The sequence below is a fragment of the Jaculus jaculus genome, chromosome 1 (genome assembly GCF_020740685.1).
Source record: "Jaculus jaculus isolate mJacJac1 chromosome 1, mJacJac1.mat.Y.cur, whole genome shotgun sequence".
Taxonomy (NCBI): Eukaryota; Metazoa; Chordata; class Mammalia; order Rodentia; family Dipodidae; genus Jaculus; species Jaculus jaculus.
The window spans coordinates 50,384,751-50,412,633 of record NC_059102.1 but is presented as its reverse complement, the minus strand read 5'-3'; the positions used below and the strand labels follow the sequence as shown (position 1 = coordinate 50,412,633).

Here is a 27,883-nt window from a genome sequence, read left to right as displayed (position 1 = left end):
TGTTTGAAGCAGGCTAAAAAACATTCGTCATTTATAACCATTGACTGTCTAACACTGGTTTTGGTGAGATATTAACTATTAAATTTGTGATTGTAATCTTTACTCAATGTATTTGTGCCTCTCCTGGAACAGGCTATTCATAAAAATTGTACCGCTTAAATAAACAAAGGCTAAGCTTATGCAGCCAGAATTGTATATAACCTGATGCTCTACTTCAGTAAAATACACTCAGATACATTCACCTTGTGTGTGTGTCTGTTTGTCACTTTGTCAACTCCTTGCCCACCTCCCAAGGCCCTGTTCTCCCTCGGACTGGTGGTCCTGGCTTTGCCAGTCTGTGGCAATGGTCCTAGTACTTAATGTAGAAAGCAGAAATTCATTATCATCTTTCTTAATATATCTCAAATTTTCTATTTAATACCAATGGATAAATAAGCATTTAGTTGTTCATTTTTTAATAGTTTTGGATAGGGGGACATCTCACCTAGGCTGGACTCAAATGCAGTATGGTCCTCAATATCGTATCATAGCACTGGGATTATAGGTGTGTACCACCATGCTTTCCCAGTTACTTCGACATAGTTGGGTGCTGAGAAATAGTCTTCAGTTGGCCAACAGTACTAGCTTTTCTCTATTTCCAACATTCTTGGTACCCTGTTTGCTACTCTATTAGTTTTTAAAATTAATTGATGATTTAGTTTTCTTGCTGTTCCACTTTTTATGAGTCTTGGGGCCATCCCTCGTTTTCTGAGTCGCTCCCTAGTCAGGAGCATAGTTGTCAGGTCTTGACATGAGATGATGTAAGATATGTATCACATATCAGCCAGTGGTAGATCCAAGGTAAAGAACTTGAATTACGGTCTCTTAGACCTCCTTGGAGATAGCTTAATTTATAAGATTGCCACTTTCATTGTCCTATGATCTTATGTTTGACACTTTCTGAATTTCATCTTTTTTTGAGAGAATGAGAGAGAGAGAATTGTTGTGTCAGGGCCTCAACCACTGTAATTGAACACCATACACTTGTGCCACCTAGAGGGAATGTGTGACCTTGCACTTGCCTCACCTTTGTGCGGCTTGCTTATGTGGGATCTGGAGAGAGACTGCATGGGTCTTTAGGCTTTGCAGGCAAGCACCTTAACTGCCAAGACATCTCTTCAACCCAATTTCACCTTTTTATACTCAAGCACAAATCATATACTATAGGCTAGTTCCTGGTATCCATTACCTATATTTTTCTCATTAACAAAATGGACCTCATGACATAATAAAATATCAGGTATCACTGATGGAAAAGGTCTTGGATGAGTCATGTTGGGGTGTTTAAATTATTCTCAGTGTCTCCTGGAGTCCCATGGATGGCCTCATAAATCAGGTGAAGTGATTTTGAGAAGATAATTGACCACTCTGGAAGTCTGACCACCATGGCATGCTTTTAGTTTGACATTATCAAAGGTTATAATCAATATAATTAGTGGCTGCTGGTATGACACAAGAAGTGACTAATTAGGATAGACAATGGTTCTGATGTTTGCTAGATATCCTGATGTATTAAGGAATGCACTAGATTGTCCCAGGAGTATGAGGGGTTGAGTAGGGTGGAACCTGATGTCCTCCTCAGTCAAGGGATGGAAGGGACACACAGAAACATGGATGACTGGAAAAATGTTTCCATTTTTATAATCAGTATGACCATATCCCAGAAGTTACCCAGTAAACAGGGATCGAGTTACTACTCTTAGACATTGATCCCCTGGGGGAAAAGCCCACAATGCCCTGTTACTTACTAGCAAGTCATAAATTTCTGTCTTTGACGGTGATCAGAAAGATAAAAAGCATAGGCTTATCATACTAGAACTTTAGGTTTGTCTAGAGTCCCCACACAGTATAAGCAGAGAAGTGAATAACTGATTGTGAGGCACAATGTTTGGTGTTTTGTGCATGTATTTTCATAGGTTCCAAAATTAGGCAACACCAACTTTACTTGGCTGTGCCTCATACAACTAAGATATTGATTAATATAAGTAGATTTTTTTTGTTTTGCTAATTTCTTAGATAGCTTTCACAGATTGTAGAATTACTGCAGATACTGAGATAATGACTAGGCTTTGAGAAATCAATCTTCAAAGAACACATTTTGAGGAAATCATGTAGCTGCTTATCATTTTCTGATTTTTTTTAAAGGAGCGTTTCGTTAGAAAATATCCTGACTTGCGTGAGGAGTTACAATGATGCTCTCTTGCTTTCCCTCTGGAATGGTAAGAGAACCACTGGCTTATGTAATGTGGTACCTCGCTTGTAAATTTGTGAAGGAAGCTCCTTTTGTTGACAGTTCTAATGTCTGCCATCTGTTTGCACAGGATGAAGCCCTGGTGCATCTCTAATTGGACATAAATTAGGAGTCAGCAGCCGCTTTTGACAGGAGCCTTCAGTTCCAGTATCGTTTGTGTTTAAGCTGTGAATCAACCTTGGTGGGTAGCCCAACTGCTCCCCTAAGAGTAGAGATACCATACACTCAAGCTATCTTTTCTGTATTTGTGGTTCAAGCTAGGATTCTCTTAATCTGTCTCCTCCTTACACACCCCTGAAGATAAGCCTATGCTGGTGAAAGAGGAAAGTTCTAAATACAAGGACTACCTATGATTTCCTTAAGAAAAGGACTCATTTTTCAGTGCTATGTGTGTGCCTTTATGTATATTTAGTTGTTTTTCAGGGCAATTTCATAATTTAGGTAATATACCATTTTGAAAAAAAAAAAGAAAGAAAACTGACACTTAGAAATTATGTAACTCTCTATATTTTCATAAACTGGCACAGTCAAGATCGGAATATGGAGCATTTTTTTGGCAATGCCATTCACTCTCCATTGTACACTGGAAATGCTTGAGCATTGAAAAAGTAAATTAGAATGAAAGCAAAAGTGTATGTGTGAGGCGACTCGACATTCCTTTGTCTCTTATAACCTCTGTGGACAACATTGAAGGAGCAAGACTAAATGACCCCCAATGTCTTAGTCAGTTTTGTTCCACATGGTTAAGCTAACCTGAGTTTTATTTACTGCCAAACCCTATGAAGTATTTTCCTCTGTGAGCTACGGTTTCCTCTTCTATAAAATCCTCTGCCCGCCTTCCAGGTGGTATCCATAGATATGAGATTGCACACATTATTAAGGACAGTGGAATTATAAATTTCTTATCTATGAACCCCCAGTTAATCAGAACTTTAACTAACTTAACTTCAGCCCTAAGTAATTCTGTTTTATGCTTTAGAAACAGGATTAATGCTATCTAAATTCACATAACTTTCCTTACAAATTGCTTTACAATTTTATAACTGCTCTCTTTTGTTGCTGTTTTAGGAAAATATTTAAAAATAAGAAAACAATGCATATTTCTAGTAACCTTCCCTTACTTGTCTATAATTTCCTCCACACACTATTTTCTCCCTCTAGTCCCAACTCCATCATACTTCCCTTAGTGTTTCATTTGCTCCAGAGTTCTGGACACTTGCACATACCCGTCATGAGAATTGCCTCTAAAACTCGAGGGCATGCCTCATTGTCCTCTCTTCCTTTCCTTGAGGAAAATTGTATTATTTTATTTTATCTGGATTTTCTTTTTTTGGCTGGCCAGTCTTATGACAGTTTTTCTGTCTCAGCCTTTTATATGCTGGGTTTACAGGCATGGGACATTATGCCTGGCTCTACTTTGATTTTATATTATGAGACATTTAAAGTTTCCTCTTCTTTTTGTTTGTTTGGTTATTTGTTTTGAATGCATAGTCTCTCTAGCTAGAGTTCATAACTCACATTTCCTACCTCCTGCAGCTAGTTTGTGTCAGATACAGTCTCTCCAGGCTGGTCTCAAGATCAATATGTAGCCAAGGCTAGACTAAATCCATAATCCTGCTGCTCTGAACTCCCATCTCTTTGGGTTTTTAAAAATATATTTTATTTTTACTTATTTGAGCTACAGAGGTGGAGAGAGAGTGGGAGTAGGTGGGAACGAAAGAATGGATGTGCCAGGGCCTCCAGCCACTTCAAACCTATTTCTCCTGTCTCTTTTAATCTTTATATCCTTGTTCTATTCCCTATTCCTTCCTTCTCCACCCTTTTGCCTCTGCTCATCCTCATTCTAAGACTTTATTTTATTCCATATGTAACTGGTCTCATGTGGTATTTATCTTTCTGTTTATGACATGCTTCATTTAAAGTAATCTCTTCCAGATTCATACAGGACAAGATCTTGCTATTTACTAAGGATGCATGGTAGTTAGTTGTATATGTGTACCACTGTTTATTCATCCATTGATGGGCACTTACATTTTTTCCATATATTACTGAGATCAATGCTAAATTAACATAGGATGTAATTTATTCCTTTAAGACATTGATGTTCAGACCCTCTGAGGCTAGTGGATCAAATGATAGTTTCATTTTATTTTATGCTAATTTTATGATGGCTATGCTTATTTGCATTCTCATCAACAACATATGAGTACCCTTTATATTCTTTCCAACACATATTATTACTCAAGTTTAAAATTTTTTAAGCTTAACTTGTTTTAGCTGATATGTAAAAACATAGAAGTTTATATATGCTCTAATGAAGTAAAATGATATGTAGACATGTACACATTGTGCAGTGTTAAACTAGGTTAAACGTACCAAAGTCCTCAAATGTTTATCAGTCTTTTGAGATAGATAGTGCATAATTATCCACCACACTGAGCTACACACTAGAACTTTATATACTTGTCAGCTGTAGTTTACTCTCTGGGTCTCTGAACAGCTAGCTTGACTTCCCCTTGTGACAAAACCCTGTTCTGGTATTCCAGAAAGTTCTCTGAATTTATGTTCTAATAATTTTCTATTTCTTTAACTTAAAAACTTAATTTTCTTTTCTTTTGAGATGTTCTCTTCCTACACTGTCCTATTCACTAATGTTTCATTTTCTTTGTCAACTAGCTTTTTCTTTCTCTGCCTGATTCTTAACTGAATTTCACCAAGTTTTTTTTTTTTTTTTTTTTTGAGGTAGGGTCTTACTCTAGCCTAAGTTGATCTGCAATTCACTATGTAGTCTTGGACTGGCCTCATATTCAGCCATCCTCCTATCTCTACCTCCCTTCTGAATGCTGGGATTAAACACATGTGTCAACATGCCTGGTAAATTTTACCAAATTCTAATCTTTTTCATTTTTCTCTATACGTTTGGATAATTTTATCCTATCTCAATGCTTTAGTTGTTAACTATGCAAGTAACTTTTACATTAGTTTCAGGGTAACTTTAAGTTAGAGTTCCCAGCCCACATTTTTGCCTTCTGCAGAGCATCTGTCTTGAGTATCCAAAATTGTGTTTCAAATCTGCTAGATTCTTACTGGAATATAAGTACTGCTCTTGAACTGGTTCTCCTACATTCCTTCATATTTGTTCACCCTAAAAAAATCTCTATTTCTCTCTTGTTCTTTAACTAAGTCAGATGTTAAGCCCAATTTTTTTTTTTGTTTGTTTGTGCTTTTTTTTCTTTCTTTCTTTTTTTTTTTTTTTTGAGGTAGGGTCTCACTCTAGCCGCGGCTAATCTGGAATTCACTACGTAAGCTAAGGGTGGCCTCAAACTCATGGTGATCCTCCTATCTCTGCCTCCTGAGTGCTGGAACTAAAGGCGCACGTCACCACGCCCAGCTAAACCCACTTTTTAATCTATTTATTCTTATACAGCCCTCCTATGAATGTTCCTGATAGTCACACCTTCCCTCTGATTCATTCATGGCATGCTAAGGTAGTTCTACCAAATACACTGTCAAAGTGGCACTATTTTGCCTTACAAAGTCATCAGAGCCCTTATGCCAGTGTTTAGTATTTTTAGTGAACCAGGCTCACCAGACTTGCAAACTTATTTCTTACAAAATATCTTCAAGTGTAGCTGGGTGTGGTGGCTCATGGCAGCACTTGGGAGGCAGAGATAGGAGGATCACCATGAGTTCAAGGCCACCCTGAGACTATAGGGAATTCCAGGTCAGCCTTGGCTAGAATGAAACCCTATCTTGAAAATCCAAAAAACAAACAAACAAAAAACCCACCTCTTCAAACTAACTTTATATAATTTCACTCTTGCCAGAAGAAATAGCTCACAGCTGTATATGCTGACGCCTGCATTTATATTGCCTTCCCTACACTTTCATATCCATCTCATACCATTTATTTTGTGTATCTTTGTGCTTCTTTTCTGCAATCATTACTCATTTTATGAATTCCATTGAATATTTATTCAGGACTCTTCTTCCTCCTTCTTTGCTTAATGGTTATTTTTGTATCTATGCCAAGTCTCTACTAGAAACTTATCTCCCAAACAAGTGTTTAAGTTGCGCATTTGATTCTTTACCCAGCACAAGGTATAGTACATGGTAGATCCTCAGTAAAATACAAGTTAAGTGAAAGCAAGCAAGAGTGGAGAACTGTTGATCTGGGAACCAGAAAATAATAACTAGTTCTGACAATCTATGGATATTTCCATCATCGAGCAGAGGTGCCATTGCTTAGGTCCTAATGACCTGAATGATCCTAAAGGGATCTCAGTGAAATCTGTGACTCAAGTGGGAACCCGTTCCTCTCCAAACCCCCTAAGCTCATTATCTCATTCTGTCATCCGAGTTTCACTGTCTCTTCCTCAGCTTTATTCCTTGCTGAGGTTCAGTTCCCATCACAATAATAATGGACATAATGCTTAACAATGATCTTTGAACCAGGTGCTTGGCCTTTCTCTCTCTCTCTCTCTCTCTCTCTTTCTCTCTCTCTCTCTCTCTCTCTCTCTCTCACACACACACACACACACACACACACACACACACACACACATACTGCAATGACGAATATCTGCTCTTCTGGTTCTAAATAATTTGCATGTATTTGAGTCATATTCTTGTAGAGTCAGGATTCTGCTATTTAAGGTTTCCTATAATGATTTAAGACACTGAGAATGGCAAGCCAGAATAAAGAGGGGACATAGGACAGCAACAGGTGTCATGAAGCAAACAGCTACTCTCTAAATATATGGTCACCATATCTAAAACAGATGCCTCTAGTTTAGGAGTTTCAGGTGGAGAAATAGAAAAGATAATTAAAGCATGCTCAATAACAATAGTGATTCTAAATAAAATTCCTAAATAGCTAGCATGAATTGAGTACCCCATGAGAAAAAGACATTTTGCAAATACTTTAATCACATGCTCTCATTAATCCTCAAAATGTCCCTGTGATATTGCTTTATCCTCACTTTTTCCATGAGCCTATGAAGCTTTAGCTGACAGTAGTTAAGTATCTCATTAAAGAGCAGAGTTAGGTTGGCAGAGCCAGCCACTTCCAAGAATAATATGAGAAAAAAATATAAAACTCATTTTAAAAAGAAAAGATTTAAAACAAGTATTAATAGTTTTGCAAAAATGATGTCTACTTTCAGCAATATGTATATTGCTGATACGAGCATTCAGTGTGCATGGTAAAGCAATGTACTTACTCTCTGTCAATCACCAGACAGGTTACAGCTTCTGCGGCAATTACATTTGCTGTTCTCACATCCTCCCTGCATTAAAAAAAAAAAAAAGAGACATGAGGATAATGGAAGCTTTAATATAAAAAGTGAATATTATGATGAACTCAGGAACAATATGATATAAATTCTTTTATATACTTACAGGTTTAAACTGTGTTACAAATTCTTTGCCTTGAAAGGCCACTTTACCCTTTTCATTAGCCATGCACATCCTATGTATAAACCAGTTATTTCAGTTATCTAATTTAAAGTTCTACTTGCACAAGTAGAAAGCTATGTTATGTCATCATTTACTTTGATCTTTGGGAAATTCATGAATTAGTTGGACAATGATTATAGTAATGACTACAAAGAGATGAAAGTTTTTACTGAATCTAAAGATATACTCCTGGAAATAGAATATCTCATCCATTCATTTGCAAAATTGTCATTATGTCCTTGAGGAAAATTAATCTGTTTTAATTAATTATTTTCTGACTATAAGAGACACTTTTATATGTAGCTAACTTTTGGGGATATATAGTACACCACTTTTAATCTATGCAAGAATTTTGGTTCTTTGAGTTATTGATGAATTTTAGTCATAATGATTTAAATATACAAAGACTGTCTCCTTATAAATACTCAATTTATCACTGTAGTAGTATAAATCTCAGCAGTATATATTAATCTCTCAGTTCTGTAAAACTCCTGCCTTGCTGCCTCTTGTTTTCTCCCGCAGTGAAAAGTGGATTTGCTAAATTAACATTTACAGTTTATTTTTAAGCTACCATAAATTTTATAGTGTCATTGCCATACATAAAATTCTACCCAAGAACAAATTATTTTCCTATGACACTAAGATTTCTATGCCAGTCCCATTAACTTAACATTTTTTAAATATATCACAGGTACATAGAAAAATATAATTCTAATATATTTTAACAACCACAACCTTGTATGTCATTAAAACTAAGATTTTAACATCTTGAAGATAAAGATGCTCTGAGTAAATTTGTTTATGTTCAAGATACATTAAATTCTGACATTTACTCTCTGAATGCTATAATTTTGGCCACTGATCTTTTAGTCATTTATTGCTGCTATATGGTGCTATTAGGCTTTGTAGGAATGATACTTTGGTGAAGCAAATACAAATACTCTTTCACTAACAATTGTTTCCAGAAACATCATTATGATAGTTTTACGTATTCATCATTTAATATAGACATGAAGTCATTTTTCTACCTCCAAAGAAATCCCCACTGGGATTCTTTTATAAAAAATATTTTGTTTTTATTTATTTGACAAAGAAAGAGGGAGAAAGAGAGAGAGAATGGGCGTGCCAGGTCTTCCAGCCACTGCAGATGAACTTCAGATGTGTGCTCCCTCTTGTGCATCTGGGTAATGTGGGTCCTGGAGAATTGAACCTGGGTCCTTTGGCTTTCCAAGCAAATGCTTTAACTGCTAAGCCATCCTTCCAGCCACACACTAGGATTCTTGAGTTGACAGATGTATTAAATTTCTGCATTGATCTCAGAAGAAGCTGTGTCCAATGATAACTTTTCTGTTTAAGACTATGGAATGGCTTTCCACGTGCTCAGATCTACTTTCATGTTTTCACATAAGATACCAACAAGCTTGTTCACTTGGGGCCTGGCATGTAATGAGAAGAGGACTCTTAGGTATTTCATCACCAGTTTCTCTTACAAAGTGGTGTGCCTTTTCCATTTGTTTGTAACTAGTTGTGCCTTAAAGAAAAAAAGCTCTTATTGTATATTTTAATTTTTTGTTCATTATTTATTTATTTATTTGAGAGTGACAGACACAGAGAGAAAGGAAGATAGCGAGAGATTGAGAATGGGCACACTAGGGCCTTTAGCCACTGCAAACAAACTTCAGTTGTGTGTGCCCTTTGTGAATCTGGCTAACATGGGTCTTGGGGAATTGAGCCTCAAACCGGGGTCCTTAGGCTTCACAGGCAAGTGCTTAACTGCTAAGCTATCTCTCCAGCCCTGTATATTTTAAATCCACCCTCTATCTAAGTTCTTCCTCTGACTCTAAAATTTGTATGGTCATCTTGAAGTTTACAGTGTGATCTTCCCATTGCCTCTTTCGCATTCTCTGCCTTCCAGATCAACTGTCCTCCTTTCAGTAACACATCTGTCTTCTTCGTCCTGTTGGGTCTTCTTTATAGCTTGGGTTCTTGGGCCCAGGGTTACCCTCTTCAACTGGCTACCTTCTTCATCACTGTTTGTCCCTTAGCCTACCCTTGCCTCAGGTATGCTCCTCCTGAATTAATTAGATCAGCTTCTCTGTTTTTCCATCCTCATTATCCTACTTATCTCTATATACAAGTGCCTATTGAAATCTATAGTTCATGCCTTTAGTAACAGTGTAATTCTGTCAGGGACTAATCTCTCTTTTACCACACCATAAGAGAGCAAGGATTGTGTCTAGCTCTTCTCCTTATTTATTGAATTGAATTTATTAAATTCTCATTATTATTATTATTGAATTCTTGATGTTTATTATGTTACCAGAACAGCCAAGGCCTCACATTCTTGACTTCTGGAGTAGTATAGTAGAGTTCAAGCTTCAGATTCATACTAGCTTGCTGTTAGGCCCAGAGAGATCTATCACTCACAAGCTATGTAAGCTTTGGTTTTCTCACCTCCAAATGAGATTGACAAAAGAAAAAAACTCATTCACTCTGTTTATAAATAGAATAACCATGGGCTGGAGAGATTGCTTAGTGGGTAAGGCATATGCCTGAAAAGCCTAAGGACCCAGGTTCGATTCTCCAGGTCCCATGTAAGCCAGATGCACATGGTGGCACATGTGTCTGGAGTTCATTTGTAGTGGCTGGAGGCCCTGGTGTACCCATTCTCTGTCTCTCTGTCTCTCTGTCTCTCTCTCTCTGTGTGTGTGTGTGTGTGTCTCAAATAAACAAATAAAATAGATAAATAAAATGTTTAAATAGAATAACCAAAGATACAGTTGCAGTTATCAAAGATCCAGGCACACAGAGAGAAATTCACTGTTTATTACTTCCATTGTCCTCACATGCATCACGTCCGCCTTCTGAAGATCCTGGTTTAGTGCTTATAAAAACACTCTTTAAGCTGGAAATGTAGCTCTGTCCATAACGTATTTGCCTAGTGAGCATGAGGGCCTGAGTGAGGTCCTTAGAACACATTCAAAAAGATTTTATTTATCTATTTTTACTTATTTACTTATGAGAGAGAGAGAGAGGGAGAGAATGGGCACGCCAGGACTTCTAGCCACTGCAAACAAACTCCAGATGCATGGGCCACCATGTGCATGTGGCTTATGAGATTGCTGAGTGCTCAGCATAAAATGAGACAAGTGTACCACACATGCAGAAGCTCAGGCAACGTTGTGGAAGAGGTGGCTAAAAGATGGGGAGGACTGCTTTGGGACTCTGTTGTCTGGACACGAGTGGCTGTGGCTTTTGTGACCTCATAGAGGCCGTTGTATCTGTACAATATTGGAACCATCAATATGCTGTCGTGGATGATGGATGAGTCAAAAATAATGACATCAAAATGGAAGACGGACTCATTTGAGAGAAGGGGTTCAGTGAAAGGGCGATGGGGAACAAAAGAAGGTAATGGCTTATGATCAGAATACATTATGTACAAGTATGAAAATTGTTAAAAGTTTTTAAAAACATAACTTCAAAAATCAACGTGTAGCATAAAATACAATTTCATCACAGAAAATGCCTCATTTTGAATATATTTTGTTCAAATAAATTGTTGAAATCACTAATATTCAACATTTTCATATTTTGTCATGTTATCTGGCCTAAATTAGATAGCCTTTTAAAATTGGTTACAATTTCCATGCAACAGATATTCATATTTCAATGTAGATGGGGAAAATATCAAATATCAAATATCTTAAGATAGTCAATAAAAATGCAAATATTTTAGCTGGGCGTGGTGGCACATGCCTTTAATCCCAGCACTTGGGAGGCAGAGGTAGGAGGATTGCAATGAGTTCAAGGCCACCCTGAGATGACAGAGTTAATTCCAGGTAAGCCTGGACCAGAGTGAGACCCTACCTCGAAAAACCAAAAAAAAAAAAAAAAAAAAAAAAAGATTTAAAAAATGCAAATATTTTATTTTAAAAAGAAATATTTTTAAACTATGGACTAAAATCAGAATTAGTAATTAATAAAATGACATATATTAAAACTTAATAACATCACATTGGGAAAAACATATCAAACAAAAACATTTCTGTTATCTATTAAACATTAATATTAGTGTATACAAATCCTATTTATTGACTACTTTTACAAAGGGAAGTTATTTTAGCTCAGATTTATACCTGGTAATAGAGGTTAGGTGATACAACAAAAAAGACATAGGTAGTGAATTGCAATATTGGAATTTGAACACAGAGCTGGATGTTCTCTAAACCAAGTTTTGAACAAAGCTATGCTACTTAACATACTGTCTTATCATAGTTTAACTTGATAGTAATTTTAATTTATTGAAATAGAAAATAATAACTTTGAGCACTAGTCATATCATGTATTTTCATTCATTAATAAAACCAGCACTAATATTCTTGCCTAACTGAAAATGAATCTGATAGACAATTGAATCTTAAATTACAAAAATTTCTATACCTGGCTGTGTTTTAGCTTGCTATTTTATAAAAATGTTACACAACAGTTGGAAATTATTTACCACCATGTTCACACAACTCCAAGTCATGCTGCCATCACAGTGTCATTGTCTTTCTGCTCTTAGGCCTTTATGTCTCTCTCTGAAGCTGTCAGAAATTATGCTTGTGCACAATGCTTTTCTAGACACAAAATGTTGTGTAACTTGGCATTGACATATATTACTCTTTCATTTCAGGAGAGGTAACAGAAGATTCTATTGAGAGAATATTACCAATGCACAGTTAGTCCTGCGTTTATGTTTGTCTGATTCCACTGTGGTAAATACAAATACAATTTGGGTTTAGGTGTTAAATTTTATAAATGCATACAGGACAGGGGTTCAAAAAATTGCATATGTTACATTATCACTGTTAAGATACTGGTTTTACACCTACCAATTGTCAGGGCTTTCATGCAACACTGTTTTAGACATGGGCAAAAGAAAGACAAATGGGGACAGCATTATTTTTAAAATTTGAAAGCCATTTCATTTAAATGTTATTTTTTGGCCAGTTAGAGGTATTTAGCTATTTCTAACATTCCTAAAAGTTTTGAAGCAATAATGGCCATGAGAAAAATTTATACTTAAAATTATAAGGTAATGTCCACATTAATTAGCAAAGTACTTTCACCAAACAAAATGTTTGCACACTAGGCTTGCCACTTTATAATAAATAATCTAGATGTTTCTATACAACAACATGTCCATTGTCTTTAAAAATTATTTTATAATATTTTAAAAATATTATTTAAGTTCATACAGTTCTGTGGCTGTGAATTAAGGGACAAATAAAAATGTATAACTGCAAATGTAGTTACTGCTTGGCAGAATACCAAATATTTTCACAAGCATGCTATCAAAAACTAAATAATTAAAGGCAAAGCTTATAGTTTAGTAGTAGTCCTCTTTTTAGCATTTTTGTTAGTTAGAAATTCCTTTTAATGAAATAACAGCATGAAAAACATCCCCAGTACAGCTTCCTGTGCACTGACTCTGATAGATGGTGATCTTCATCACTGGAATCCTCATCATCGCTGTATCCCAAGGTAGAGTCACTGTCGGTGTCTGAATAATCCATAGTAAGGGTTTGCATTGACTTATCTCATTTTGAAACAATTCTCCTGTGTCTCATGCTCCTAGAGAACTCTATGGCACACGATGTCTTGGAGTAACAAACACAAAGTGTATGAGGCCAAAGCAGAATGCAGTTCATGCAAAATAGCTGTCAGAGTTGGGCTCTCCATTGGCAGCTCTGGAGCAACGTGACTGCTGTCAGCAGGGTTCTGGCACTCTCTCAGTGCCAGCCCACATGGAAACTGATACCCCTCCAGTTGCTTATGAGCTTAAAAGCAATCCTTGGGTCTGAGCCCTTCATCTTCTGTCATGTGCAGTAGTTTAATGTCCCAGTTCAGCGAAATTCTCATGGGACAAAGAAAATCCTTTTATATAAAAACCAAAGACAATCTCATCAGAACAAATAAAATAATCAACATTTATAGGATATAATAAACATCAAAGAAACACATGTAATGAAACTCTAGCACTGAATTAATTGTGAACAATTACGGAATCTGTGGTAAATCTGCTGTTTGAAAACTGGATCCCCAAACAGTTCAGTGTCTTATCAGGTCACTGATTGCATTTCTGATCTAGTAACAATATACTAACTATAATATACTATACTAACATGATTTATAACTCAAGAATCATATGCTAAGTATAAAATCAAATTTTTATATTTTTAAATTTTATTTATTTATTTGAGAGAAAGAGAGAACAGGCATGGCAGGGCCTTCAGCCACTGAAAAAGAACTCCGGACACATGTGCCACCTTGTGCATCTGGCTTACGTGGGTGCTGGGGAAGGAACCTGGGTATTTTGACATTGCAGGCAAGTACCTTATTTATTAATCCATTTCTCCAGCCCTAAAACCCAGTATTAATTTGAATAATTATACTTTCTAACTGTCTTTGACACAGGCTAACCAATGGACCTAAGTATGTGTCATTACCATTCCTTTAAGATCCCCTGACACGAGGAATAGTGTTACCTTTTTGAACACACTTTTTCCCCTTAAAGTTTTCTTCCCTCAATTTCTCTAGCAAATCATACTGTAAATCTCGCCCCCCCCCCCCTTTTTTTTGTTTTTTTGAACTAGGGTCTCTAGCTCAGGCTGACCCAGAATTCACTATGTAGTCTCAGGGTGGTCTTGACAGCATAGTGATTCTCCTGCCTCTGCCTCACGAGTGGGGGGATTAAAGGCTTACATGCACCACCACAACTGGCTTCAATTCTTCTTTTTATTTTAATTTTTTTATTTTTTGAGGTAGGGTCTCACTCCTAGGCCAGGCTGACCTGGAATTCACTATGTAGTCTTAGGATGGCCTTAAACTCATGGTGATTCTTCTACTTCTGCCTCCCGAGTGTTGGGATTAAAGGTGTGCACCACCACACCCAGCTCAATTCTTTTTTGATTGCATGTATTTTCTTAATTTAATTTATTTGAGAGAGAGAGAGAATGTGCATGCCAGGGCTTCTCACCACAGCAAATAAACTCTAGACACATGTACCACCTTGTGCATCTGGCTTTAAATTGGCACTAGGGAATTAAACCTGAATCCTTTGGCTTTGCAAGCAAGCATCTCAACCACTAAGCCATATCTCCAGCCCTTGAATATATTTTTTGAATTTATTCTTCTCACTTTTCCTAGTCTTTAGAAATATAGTCCCTACCCCAAGATTTTGTTTTTACTCACTGTTTTCTAATGACCTCTCTGATTGGTGAAAAGTCACAAACTATTGGCTTTATATTAGTGTTTTCCTCAAATTTACCAGTAAACCTAATCTGGGAGATGTATTTCCCAAGTCAAAACGAACTCATTTTCTCCTAACTTCAAGACCACTGTGGTCCTTGGGTTTCCTCTCTTGAGAAAATGATATCAGCATTTATGCATTCCCCTAGATTCAAAAGATTAAATCTGACTCTTTAAAAGCATTTGTTTACCTGTTTAATATTTAACTATTTATTTGAGAGAGAAAAAGAGACAGAAAATGGACCCACCATGACCTCTTGCCATTGCAAACAAACTGCAGTCACATGTACAACTTTGTGCATCTAGCTTTACATGGGTACATGCAATTGAACCTGGGCCATCAGGCAAGCAATCATCTTTAATTGCTGAGTCATCTTCCAGCCCTCCTTAATCTGGCTTTCTCTTTGTCCTGTTTAACCATTGCTTTTGCTTTTTTTGGTCCTCATGACTACACATTATCTGAATTCCCACAAGCACTGCTCTGCTTTGGTCCATCATTTTCTGTAATCTGGCCTGCTTCTGATCTCTTCTGCCTCCTTTCTCCCTGCATCGATTCCATATCTCACTTTGTCCCATATTACTGAGTGTGAACCTAGTGTTCCAACACGTTGCAGAAGAATTTTCAAAGTTAGTGTTCAAAAATGTCCTCATACTTTAAAGTTTGATGCATTCTTCTAACCAACCTACTAACTTACCATGATGTGGATCCGTTTCTGCTACACTACGGCAGGTAACTACAGAAGTTTGTTAAAATGAGCCAGCCACTAATCATGTCCTGATTGCACACATAGCTGGCTCCTATGAGAACTGTCTTTCGATCCTTCACCAGCATTAATGAAAAAAATTTAGAAAAATATCATAGCAACATCTCATGCAATAACTAAGGATACATCATTGATTAATGGCAGCTTTCCAAGTATTTTATAATTCTTAAGCACGTATATGTTTATGAATATAATGATAAATTTATAATTATTTTTACAAATATTTATGAGATGTTATCTCCTGAATGCATATCCTTGCATTCAGGAGGAAAGCTATGAAACTCATATGCAAATGCACCACCAAAAATGTGGATCAAACTGGGCATGGAGGTGCACACTTTTAATCCCAGCACTCAGGAGGCAGAGGTAGGAGGATCACCATGAGTTCAAGGCCACCCTGAGATGACATAGTGAATTCCAGGTCAGCCTGAGCTAGAGTAAGACCCTACCTCGAACCTCCCCCCCCAAACAAAAAAATGTGGATCAAAATAAAATGTTGATCAAAACCATGAAGTCATTCAAATGTAAAGCCTCAGACTTGAGTTAGGATTAATAGGTGAAGAGTCAGGAGAAATGTATCCCAGGCCACATGCAAATGTACAATAGATGTGAAATAGGAAAGACCTTCTTGCAACCCAAAGAAAGTTGAGATTCAAGGATCATGAAAAGAAGGCAGCCCTCTCCATCAGGGTCACAGTCATTTTCTAAAAGGAATTTTAGGGCTGGGAGATTGCTCAGTAGTTAAAGACACTTGCTTGCAAAGCCTACTGGCCCAGATTAAATTACCCAGTACCTGCATAATACTAGATGCACTGATTTGTGCATGTGTCTGGAGTTCATTTGAAACTCTGGTGCCTCTCTCTACCTCTGTCTCTTTCTCTTTCTCATAAATAATATTTATTAAAAAGAGATTGAATAAAGAAACCCTTTTTATTACATTAATATCTTAATGAGTAAAACATCTTAACCCACAAATAAATTTATATACTTAAAGCCACTGGATATCCAGCAAAGGTATCTTCAACACGTAGCAGGGAAAGAACAAATTCTTCAAGAGATGATACAGTAGAAAAACTGCATCTTTACATGCAAAAGAAACATGACTCATTCTCACCATAGGCTATAATCAACTCACAGTTGACTACAGACTTAAACGTATGACTTTATGAAACAATAAAACATGGCAGAAATACTATAAGGTTTCAATCTGAGCAAGTAGTTTTCAGATATGATTTCAAAATTATGAGTACTAGAACCAAAAACAACAAGCAGGCTTACATTGAAGGAAAACAACAACAAACAACAACAAAAATAAAAGCCTTCTAAACCTTAAAGGAAACAGTCAACAAAACAAAGAAGTAACCTAACAATGGAACAGAATATTACAAATTATTTATTTGACAAGGGATTTATGTCCAGAATCTCTAGAGAACTCAAGTAAATCAATTACCAAAAACAAAAATATATTTTAAAGGGTAAATGATGAGATTTATATTAGATAGAGGGAAAACAAAGCAGGAAAAGACCCAAGCCAAAGGAAATTCCATCCACTCCCAGCCAGGCTGAGGCTGAGAAGATCTTCCTCACATAGAGAAGGAGAGAAGAGGACAAGGGGCTCATACATGTGGCCCAGGTCTACACTTATGAATTAGGTATCAAATTAAACTGAGCTTCATCACCAGACTCAGGTGTGTAAGGGAGGGACCTGATTGGTTGGCTGGTCCAGTAGGCTGATTCAGGATGTTCTAGCCCAGGGGCACGGATTCAGGTGTTTTCCATAAATTTAGGTGTTCTGAATGCTAGGTTCCCAGTGATAGAGATTTAAGAATTAATGCCTCCTGGAGGTAGTGTATTATTGGGGGTGGGCTTATGGGTGTTATTGCCAGCTTGATATTACCAGTGTTTGGCACACTCTCCTGTTGCTGTTGTATAAATGATATCGCCCAGGAGGTGATGTACACCCTCTGCTCATACCATCATTTCCCCCTGCCATCATGGAGCATCCACTGTAGTCTGTAACCCAAAATAAACCTTTTTTTCCTCACAAGCTGCTCTTAGTTGGGTGTTTTATGCCAGCAATGTGAACCTGACTGCCACAGTGAAGTTGGTACTGAGAAGTGGGATTATTATTGCTAGATACCTGACTTATGTGGCTTTTGGCTTTTGAACCTGATTTTTGAGAGGATTGTGAGTGAATCTGAGATTTTGGCCTTGCATTGCTGTAAGTACAGCTTGATGGAATATTCTGGTCAGAGTTGAAAGACCTGAGTGCAGTAAGAATTATGGACTGTGAAGTATGGATTTTGAGGGTGAGAAAAAACTTTGTCTCTACTGGGCTAGAAGCAGTTTGTGTTATGCTTGTTGTTTATGTTGTGTTAGGCTTGCTGTTATGCCCATGTCCTGAGAAGTTTTACAGGGTTTTATTGGATAGAACAGACTGGTATGTGCAGAGGGATATGGCATCGAAAGAAGTATTTGGCCTAAAACATATGCCTGTTCAGCTGAAATTGTATGAGAGATTACAACCATTGAGATTGGGTCAGCTGATCAGCAGTGGGACAATAGAAAAAATGCAGGTTCTTTTGAAGGGTCCTAAATGCTGAAGAAGTGTCCTGTTCTTCAAAGTCTGCTTTATTTCTGCTGGATTAACAAAATACCCTGAATTTGCATTATGGTCTTGTGTTTTGGAAATGATGATGGGTACTGTGAAACAGGTTTGCTGGATTGCCTGCATGCAAGATTTGTGGGTTAAGATGTTTTACTCATTAAGATATTAATGTAATAAAAATGGTTTCTTTATTCAATCACTTTTTAATAAATATTATTTATATTTATTTATGAGGATAGACTGTGGGTTGCAGTGGAGACCCAGGGGAGATGCCAGGACCACAAGACAGCTGCTAAGGAGACCTGCCAGCCCCAGATGAAGTTTTCCAGGACTGTGAATAGCCTAGATGGAGGGGCAGAATTGGAAGTCTGGAGACTCGCTACTGGTTAGAATGATCAGACTTGGAACTTTGTCACTAGAGTTGTTGGATTTGGAGCTACAGTGTTTGATGTTTGTCCTGTTTAAATTTTATATTAGTTGAATATTTCTTGGCTATGCCCAATGACATCTTTTGCAGTATGAATGTTTATTCTGTGTCATTATGTTTGTGGGGTGTATTTACTTGGTATTATGGTTAAGTTAAAAGATCTTGGACTATGGGAAAGTTTGAACATTATTAGAATTGATAAAAACTATAGGGACTTTTAAAGTTGGACTGAATGCATTGCATTTTACATCATGGATGGTTATCAGCTTATGGAGCCAGGGGAAGAATGTAGTGGTTTGATTCAGGTGTCCTTCATAAACTTAGGTGTCCTGAATGTTCTTTTTTCCCTCCACCCGTACCACCACAGCCACCAGGGTCAGGATTGGGACCAGGAAAGCCAGCTGTAAAATTCAGTGGCCCGCCGCCACCACCACCACCTCCACCACCCCATTTTCTGTCATAGTGGATGCCTCTGCTTCCTTCTAGACCACAAATCATTCCCCCACTCCCTCCCACATCTCCAGATTTTTTGCTTGACAGTGATGCTTTGGAAGTAAGTTAATCTCTTGGTACATGAGTGGCTGTCATATTGGCTATTATATTGGTTTCAGACAAAATCAAAATGAAGGAAAGTGTTCACATGTAAATTATGGAGTAACTCATACAGTGTTCTTTAATAGGTTCTGTTCTCTCCTAAGGAGATGGTATGTTGATGGTTCCTGGTGGCTATGTACAAGTATTGTCATGAACACTTGTTTCAGAGTCCCCACTGTCAGTGGCTTCCCGTGTTACATGTGCCCCATGCTTAAAGAACCAGTGGAGTGCTTTTAGAACATCATCAGTTTGAGTAACTGAGGCATGAAAAATGAATGCTGAAATTGAGGGTCACAGAGTATAAAAGACAATCTTTCATAATCATGATTGAGCACAACTAAGTGATTATAATTTTCTTAGTACGTTAATGTTTTTATTACTGCCTTTTATTTTTATTTATTTATTTAAGAGCGACAGACACAGAAAGAAAGAGGCAGATAGAGAAAGACAGAGGATGGGCAGGCCAGGGCCTCCAGCCACAGCAAACAAACTCCAGATGCATGTGCCCCTTTGTGCATTTGGCTAATGTGGGTCCTGGGGAATCCAGCCTTGAACCGGGGTCCTTAAGCTTCATAGGCAAATGCTTAACTGCTAAGCCATCTTTCCAGCCATCATATTATTTTTGCTGGGTTGACAGCATAATGAATTTTTTTATCTGACATACAAACTTCACATTCTATGGTACCCTTCAACAACAATGAATATAAATAATTATTAGATTGAATCAAATGAAATTACTTTTTGCCAGTTAAATATTACTGAATACTGACTATTTCATATAGCTAAACCTAATGCATAAAATCCCGGAAAGTCAAAGTTAGGAAAAAGCAATTAAGGAGGAATATATATCACTATCTCTTTTCTGTTGTGCTCTCCATGTGGTATCAGTTGAGCTGAGCACTAACCCAGCCTTCTATATCCAAACTGCGTAAATTCATTCTCCTGAATGCTCAGGCATGATTGATGGCTTCTCTTCCTTCTCTGCAGTTATCACAGATAATTCTCTTTACATTCCATTATAACTAGTGATAGAAATTACTGCCAAAGGAATTCTGAGTGTCTATGTTGTTAGTGTACAGATGGGATTTACACTCTGCTCTGGTTTTAAAGGTGCAACTTTGGCAAAGCCTACCCAAGTAAAGACTACCACCTTGAGAGGATTTATGGAGGCAAAGAGATCCTATTCCCTGTTACAGCTTATTAGGAACTGAGAAGTGCTAAATTGGATGTTAGAATGATAGTTTTCTTAGAGGCCTATGTGGTCTTTTTTTGAATGAGTGAGAGATACTTCAATTTCAGAGGGGAGGGGAAGAAAGAAAGGAAAAATAATCTCATTCTAATCTACTTTTATATAATCAGACTTAGAGTATGAAATGAACTTGGATGTCCCATTTATTTACTCAAGTCATACATCCATGGTCCTGTTGCTCCTACCTTTACTATTCTCCAAAATCTGATTTATAAATTAACCAGGGCCAAAATAAATCTATGGTTGATCTTACTTCTGGTCTGGTGATACATCTAACTGTGTAATGTACCAGGCCAAATAAAAGCCTAAAGAGCAGATAAACAGAGACAAATCATTAGAAGGGTGTGTTGGGGTCACAAGTTGTTAGAGGACAAAATAACTCCCTGGTATTTTCCTTTTGTTTCTTTTCACTCACAGATCTGAAAAGTGATTGTAAACCTTTTCCCATCTTGAAAGTAGAGAAAGGGAAGCATATTGGAATTATGGCTGACTGGAGCAGTTAGCCTCAACAAATGCACATTTTAGATGAACATTAAATTACATGGTCACATATTTCAAGTAAATGTTTCCTAAAGCACTTTCTAACTAGGACTGCTTTCTTCTTTATAGAGAAATATGAACAATCTACAAAGAAAGTGTCTGCTATTTCTTATTCTGTTACCAATCTGTGCCTACATTTCAGGTTTCTGCATGTGAAATAGTGATGGAATCACTGCACTGCTCTCTTCTGTAATTAATGTGGCTTTGACCAGAAACTTTTTAAAGTTCTAATCATCACCATTCTCAATGCTCCTCAGATGATTCATCCTGAATCCAAGAATATGTCTTTCCATTGAAAAAGATATTATAAGGCTGTAATTGTGATCTAATATATTAATAGCATGGCAGCTATGCAATGCATAGATTTGCATACTAATACTGTATATCATGGATAAAATGTATTTTCACATAGAGATCAAACACATTCATTTGAAACAATAGTTTCTCATAGTCAGATGTCAAGAACAAAGAAACAAATGCTTATAAAACCATACTTTGATAATTAGAAATTGAAACATATGCTAATACCTAACATTTTAAAATACAGTTAAACTGAAATGATATTTTTTAGTAGTAGCTCCCCCAATAGAGTGAATAAGACATCTTTTGTGAAGTAATTTACATGTAGCTAAATCAAGTCAACACCCATTTCCTAATTGATTTTAGGCTCTCAACTCTTGAAATTGAGAATGATAGCCGTCTTGGTAGATATTAGGCTTAGAAGTCATTGAAGGGCAGACCCAACTTCCTGTTTCCCAAGTCACATTAGAAAGGGAAACTTTACAATTGCTCCTCTTTAGGATTTGAAATATAAAATGAAAGAGGATGGAAGTATCAGAGCCTTTGTTGAGGAAAAGCTAATTTGAGTTTTACCACTGGACTTCGTGGGGACATGATTCTAAGCAAAGCAAAATAAGACTATTATACCTTCCCTTAAGAGTTAATCCAACTGAGCCTGCGGATCACCTGGACAGAGGAACATTTATACCCTTAATGAGATAATGTACTTAAACGTCCAGAAGTCCCTCCCTGTTGCAGTTGCTTACAGACTATAGAACCTGTTGGTCTTTCTGAGTCTAATTCCAAAAGTATAGTTCTTTCTTTCTCTCCTTTGGATGTTAGCTGAAATCCTAAAAAGCATGTTGGCCCTGACACTTAGGGTATTTTCTACCTTTCAGCTTCAATAAATCTCCTTTGTCTTAAAAAATCAAATAAAAAAGACAGGGGGTGGTGATGCATGTCTTTAATCCCAGTACTTAGGATGCAGAAGTAGGTGGATTGCCATGAGTTGAAAGCCTTCCCAAGACTACATAGTGAATTCAAGGTGAACCTGGGCTAGAGTGACACCTTGCTTTGAAAAAAAAATCAAATAATTAAAGCAACACATGTATGCGATCCTTAGGATAGCCTTACTGAAAAGACCACAGTGTAGTATACATGTGCTATCATTTGAGCAAAATATGCAAACACACAAATTAGAACACATTTAAACATCTGATGTACTAGAAAAGGTATTATGCATAGGGAAAAGAAGGTATTAGTGCCTTAGAATATAACTATGCATTACTTTAGAATTACTTGTTCAGGGCTAGAGAGATGGCTTAGTGGTTAAGGCACTTGCCTGCAAAGCCAAATGACCCAGGTTTGATCCCTCAGGACCCATGTAAGCCAGATGTACAACATGGTGCATGTGTCTGGAATTCATTTGCAGGACTAGAGACCCTGGTGTGCCCATTCTATATCTATATATCTGTTTCTTTCCCTCTCTCTCTCTCAAATAAATAATAAAATAAAGTATTTTTTAAAATAAATACTTGTCAGTCTATGTTTATTGCTTCTCTATTCACAATAATTATGTCTATTAACTGATAAATGGAAAATGAAGATGTTGTATATTTAAACAATAGAGTTTTATTCAGTTGTAAAGAAAAATGAAATTTTCAGGAAATGGATGGTTCTGGAAAGATTATGCTGAAGTAACTAAACCAGGCTCAGAAAGTCAAATGTCACATGTTCTGTCTGCTATGTAGATCCTAGATTTGTATTTGAGTTGGAGTAAAAGTCAGTAGTAGAAGCCAGGAAGCTGGAAAGGGGTCATGAGGGAGGGAGGAAAGGGGAATATTTAAGGGAAGAAGACTATAGTAGATATGTATGCATAAATATAGAGAGAGGGCAGAAGTGTTCTAAGTGGGGTCAGGAAGGAGAGGGGTGGGTGGGAGGATGACTAATCAAAATTTAAGCTGTTGGGCTGGAAAGATGGCTCAGAGATTAAGGCACTTTCCTGCAAAGCTTAACAAGTTCAACTGCCCAGTGCCCTTGTAGAGCCAGGTGCACAAAGTAGTGCGTGCATCTGGAGTTCATTTGCAGTAGCTAGAGGCCCTGACACACCCACACTTCACTCTCTGGGTCTGTATCAGCACTTACAAATAAATAAATAAAAGATTAAAAGACAGTAAGGTGTTGTCTATAAACTACATGGAAATATATGTTAATATATGTTAAGAAGGAGTTGGAGCAGCAGGACTCTGAGAGCTACACATGCTATGCTCTGAAGCTATAGATTCTTACAAGAGAATTACAGTGCCTAGAGCAGGATACTTCCACAGAGCTGTTCATCAGGAAGACTGTGGATGCACCAAAAACATTACAGGTTATTACCAAGGCTCTTGGTTGCCTACCAGACCTAGATGGTAAGACCCTATTACTGAAAACATCACATTCTTAGACTGAAGGACACTGAGAAGGATCAAACCGGAGCTGAGCTGGAAGCCCCCTTGCTGTTTTCCAGCTATCAGAATGCTGGCAAGAGCTTAGTAGCCTATGTGAGGAGCCAGGTCATCAACAGTATTAACCAGCAGTGGCCCCTACTAGCTTTACATCTGGCTAGCAAGGCCTAAACTAGTGGTGCAATGTTGGCATGTTGGCATGTTGGTTATGAGGGAAACCTACTGATTTTTCATTGGGCTTGAGGCCTGATCCATGGGAGGAAGTCATGCCTGATACTGAAAACCTAATCAAAAGTCTGTAAGTGAGGAGGTCATAAGCCCTAGCAGGAAAACTACTGTTGTCTGGCAAAGTGGATACATTCTGTCCACCAAATTGCCCTCTAAATGCTTATATTTATGTCCATATGTCAATGCTTCTGTCACATAGAGAAACTTCTGTTTTCAAATGACAGTGACCCTGGGCATAACTAAAACTCACCAAAGTGCTGAGACGTGCCAGTGGAGTGTTAAGCATTAAGGTAGAATTCTTTGCCACATCCTCCAAGGCTCAGGGACCATTGCACAAAGGTGGCAGAAAAAAAATATAAGTGCCAAAGGAACAGGAGTGCTTATAATACTATCTTCCAGACACCAAGTAGCCTTGGTATTCATGACTCAAAAGTGGCTGAGGCTACCTACATAATACCTGCATATTGAGAAGGGAACATGATAATATCAAAAGGGAAAAGTGGCTACTTGGAAAAAAGAGATTTAGTTGAGGCAGGATTCAGGAGGTAGGAAAAGGAGGGTGGTAGAGGGGAATATGATCATGGTATATTGTTTATATATATGGAGGTTATCAATAACAAGAGATCAAAAGAATTTTTTAAATATCACTAAAGGAAAGAGAAAAGAAGGGAGGATTTTGTAGCTTTTGAATTTTATGTGTTGCATTTGAATTATATTTTATGAAATAAGTATCATATTAAAAATAAATATTCATAATAATAGAAATTGATTCTGATAGAGTAATTTCTGGGTAAAAAGGCTGGTGAGATCTCTTTCAGTCACTGAAAGTCTTCAGGGCCGAGTATGTAATTATTAAAATCTATTCTGGGAACACTGCTCAACCTTCATACCCAAATCATTTCCATTTATCAGGAAGAGAACTAATTTGTGCTGGTATAACCTAATGACACTAATGAATAGCATCTTGGCAGATTGGGTGAGTAAAGATGTTTGACATAGTATCCTGTAGTGTCACTTACAGGTAACCTTTCACCTCCATTTCACTGGCAGCAATCATGCAATCATGGGGACTAGATGACAAACTAAGGAAGGTATTTTTTCAACAAGGACATTTTTGTAGCACCCTTAGTTATGGTGCTGGTAGCATTTGGGATTAGAGCTCTCTTAAAAGGTCAGATGACAGTTGTATGAAGATTTACACAGACAATTCAGATATGTCCTTGTATGTATGTAAGAAAAATTATTCCATTAGTCTTAGTTTGAAATTCTATTTTTACTATTTCTACTAGCAATTGAGAAACATTCTTTATCTATATAATGATTTTCCATGACTTAATCACACCTGATGCATTAACCACAAATAATATTATTTTTCCTCTGAGAGAACAGAGCATATTAATTAGAAGAAAAGAATCAAGAGTTACTTTATCTAGGCTCAATAGAAGAATTACCTACGTGAGCTTGAGTCAGCTACCTAACTTATTTAAGTTGTATACCTGTCCTGTTCTTGTTTAAAAAATGGGAAAAATAAAAACAATTTGACAGAGTACTTATATGAAGAATAACCAACTATGGATATATACATGAAAAGAACCTACATTAACTGACTATTGAAACATTCAGTAAAGATTAGATAGTACTATCATTTCATTATTATAATAACATGTCTGATCATAAGAGTCTATTCAGTATTATTTTCATTCTACATCATAATTGCCATGTCTCCTTCATTAATAAGAAAGATCCTCAAGGATCAACAGTCATCTCTGCACAGTGAGAAAATCCTTCTGTTGATAATACAAAAGTATGCTTTCAAAACAACTAAGGATTTAAGAAATCCACATTGTACAAATATTCTATTATGTCTTAATCTATAGTCTGAAATTTATAGACATTAATAAAAATGGATTTTTGATACAATTAAGAAAAATCTGCCATTCATTCACACTCATTCATGAAATAAAGTTGAGTTACCAGATTTTACCAGTAAAAACAAAAGCAATTCAATTTGTATAATTATGTCTGAAGAAATAAAATATGCATAGTAAAAAATCATGTTTTATCTTAACTTCAAATTTAACCATATGTGTTATATTTTATCTGGTCATCGTAAGTAAAATTTCTGAATATATACCTTCAGTAAGTAGTCCTTGCCACTTAGGCAGTGGCCATATAGATTAAAGCCCTAAGAGCATTGCCCTCCAAGACTTCACAGTCTAGTAGGTAACAGATGAAAGTTGTATTACAGTGTGATCAGAGTATGTTAGAGCAGTCAGTAGACTGACAGTGGATTACTTGGCAATGTTTCATTGTGGGACTGAACTACAAGAATAAAATACAGGAATGAACTATGGGAAAGAACTGGGAATATTTCTTATTGGCCTTTCATAAGAAAGTGTTGATGTGTGAGATGCTTTATCTGCTAAATTCCTGATTTATAACTTTCCCTGAAGTTAAATTTATAGCCATGTCATCCACCTGCTTAAAGCGATGTGACTGGGTTTCCTCTGTCTTGTGTACCTTTGGCCCAAGCAGCATAGATGGCCAGTATTGACCAGCAATGTTTAGAGATGGCAACTGATCTGAAATTATGATATTTGCACAATTCCCTCAGTGGCCTGGTAGCACTTTTGACCAAGAACAAGTGTACATGGGTGAGTGCTGATGTGGACAGAAATAAATTGCCCGCAGAAGTGCCACAGATAGGCTAGAGACAAGATGGGAGCTTGGCGTGATTACATCTGTGAATGGAGTGTGTGTGCTCTGAGTCAGTACAGTCCAACAGGTCATACTCCTAAGTCCCTTCTCTTAACAAATGTTTAAGGTTTACTTAAAATAAAAATTCCTTGCCCTTTGCCTGGCAATGTTCCAATTGTTCACTTCTTTTGGCTGTTCAATAAAAACAAAACAATGAATTAATGGGAGCAAAAGCTTTAGCCACAGAAACATGGGAGCAGTGGCAACGGCAGTGGCAGTGGCAGCAGCAGGTTCGTCCTTGGTTCAAAGGACTCTTGGTTTCAGGTTCTGCTCTGACCAGCAGCTAGCCCACTCTTTGGAAACTCCAAGGGTCTGTTTTCTTTCCCCTAGGCTCTGCTCCTAGAAACAGCTATCTCACTGTTAGGTAAATAACCCAAAGATTTAATGTTCCTTCCATCAGACTCTTCTCTAAAAAGTAGCCAGCCCACTCTAGGACAAACAAATGCAAGAGTCAGTTTCTATAATTCCTGTGCTGTGCCCCCAAATTGGGCATCCCAACCCTGACTGGAAGATGGAGGCGGTTGATATGTGTTGTTGTGGAGAACATGTGGACTAGGTAAACACTTGCTCAGACCAGTCAAAACTGGACTGCATCTACAAATTAGTCATCAGAGAGCTAAGTCGTGATTTCAACATAAAGAATCTGTGAAAAGGCATAAGAAAATATTATATATATGGAAAATAGCAACTGATTTATAACAGCTGGAGGTCTGAGAGGAAGAAGGAAAGGAGAGAACACTAGGGTTAACTAAGTTAGGACAGCAAAAATTATGTTGCATGTTGACTACATAAATGTTGAAAATTTCAGCAGATTGTTTCCCACAAAGTTAAAATTATATAAAAAATAAATCTCTGGAATAAAGTGCAAACACCCTAGGACTATCCAGAGACAATATGATTTTGCTTTATTTTGTTAAACATCATAATATATTCTAATAAGAAAACAT

The 27,883-nt window shown here is 37.1% G+C and overlaps 1 protein-coding gene and 1 pseudogene across 2 annotated transcripts in view; one reads left to right on the top strand and one right to left on the bottom strand.

Annotated features, from left to right (window-relative positions):
• Positions 1-27,883, bottom strand: part of Prkg1 (protein kinase cGMP-dependent 1) — a 1,244,729-nt gene that overhangs the window by 136,781 nt on the left and 1,080,065 nt on the right. For both annotated transcript variants that reach the window (XM_004653190.2, XM_004653189.2), the window contains exon 8: positions 7,513-7,578. In XM_004653190.2, the coding sequence (XP_004653247.1) occupies positions 7,513-7,578 (66 nt within the window). The remainder of the gene's footprint in view (positions 1-7,512; positions 7,579-27,883) is intronic.
• LOC105943710 overlaps positions 13,185-27,883 on the top strand; it is a 52,203-nt pseudogene continuing 37,504 nt past the window's right edge.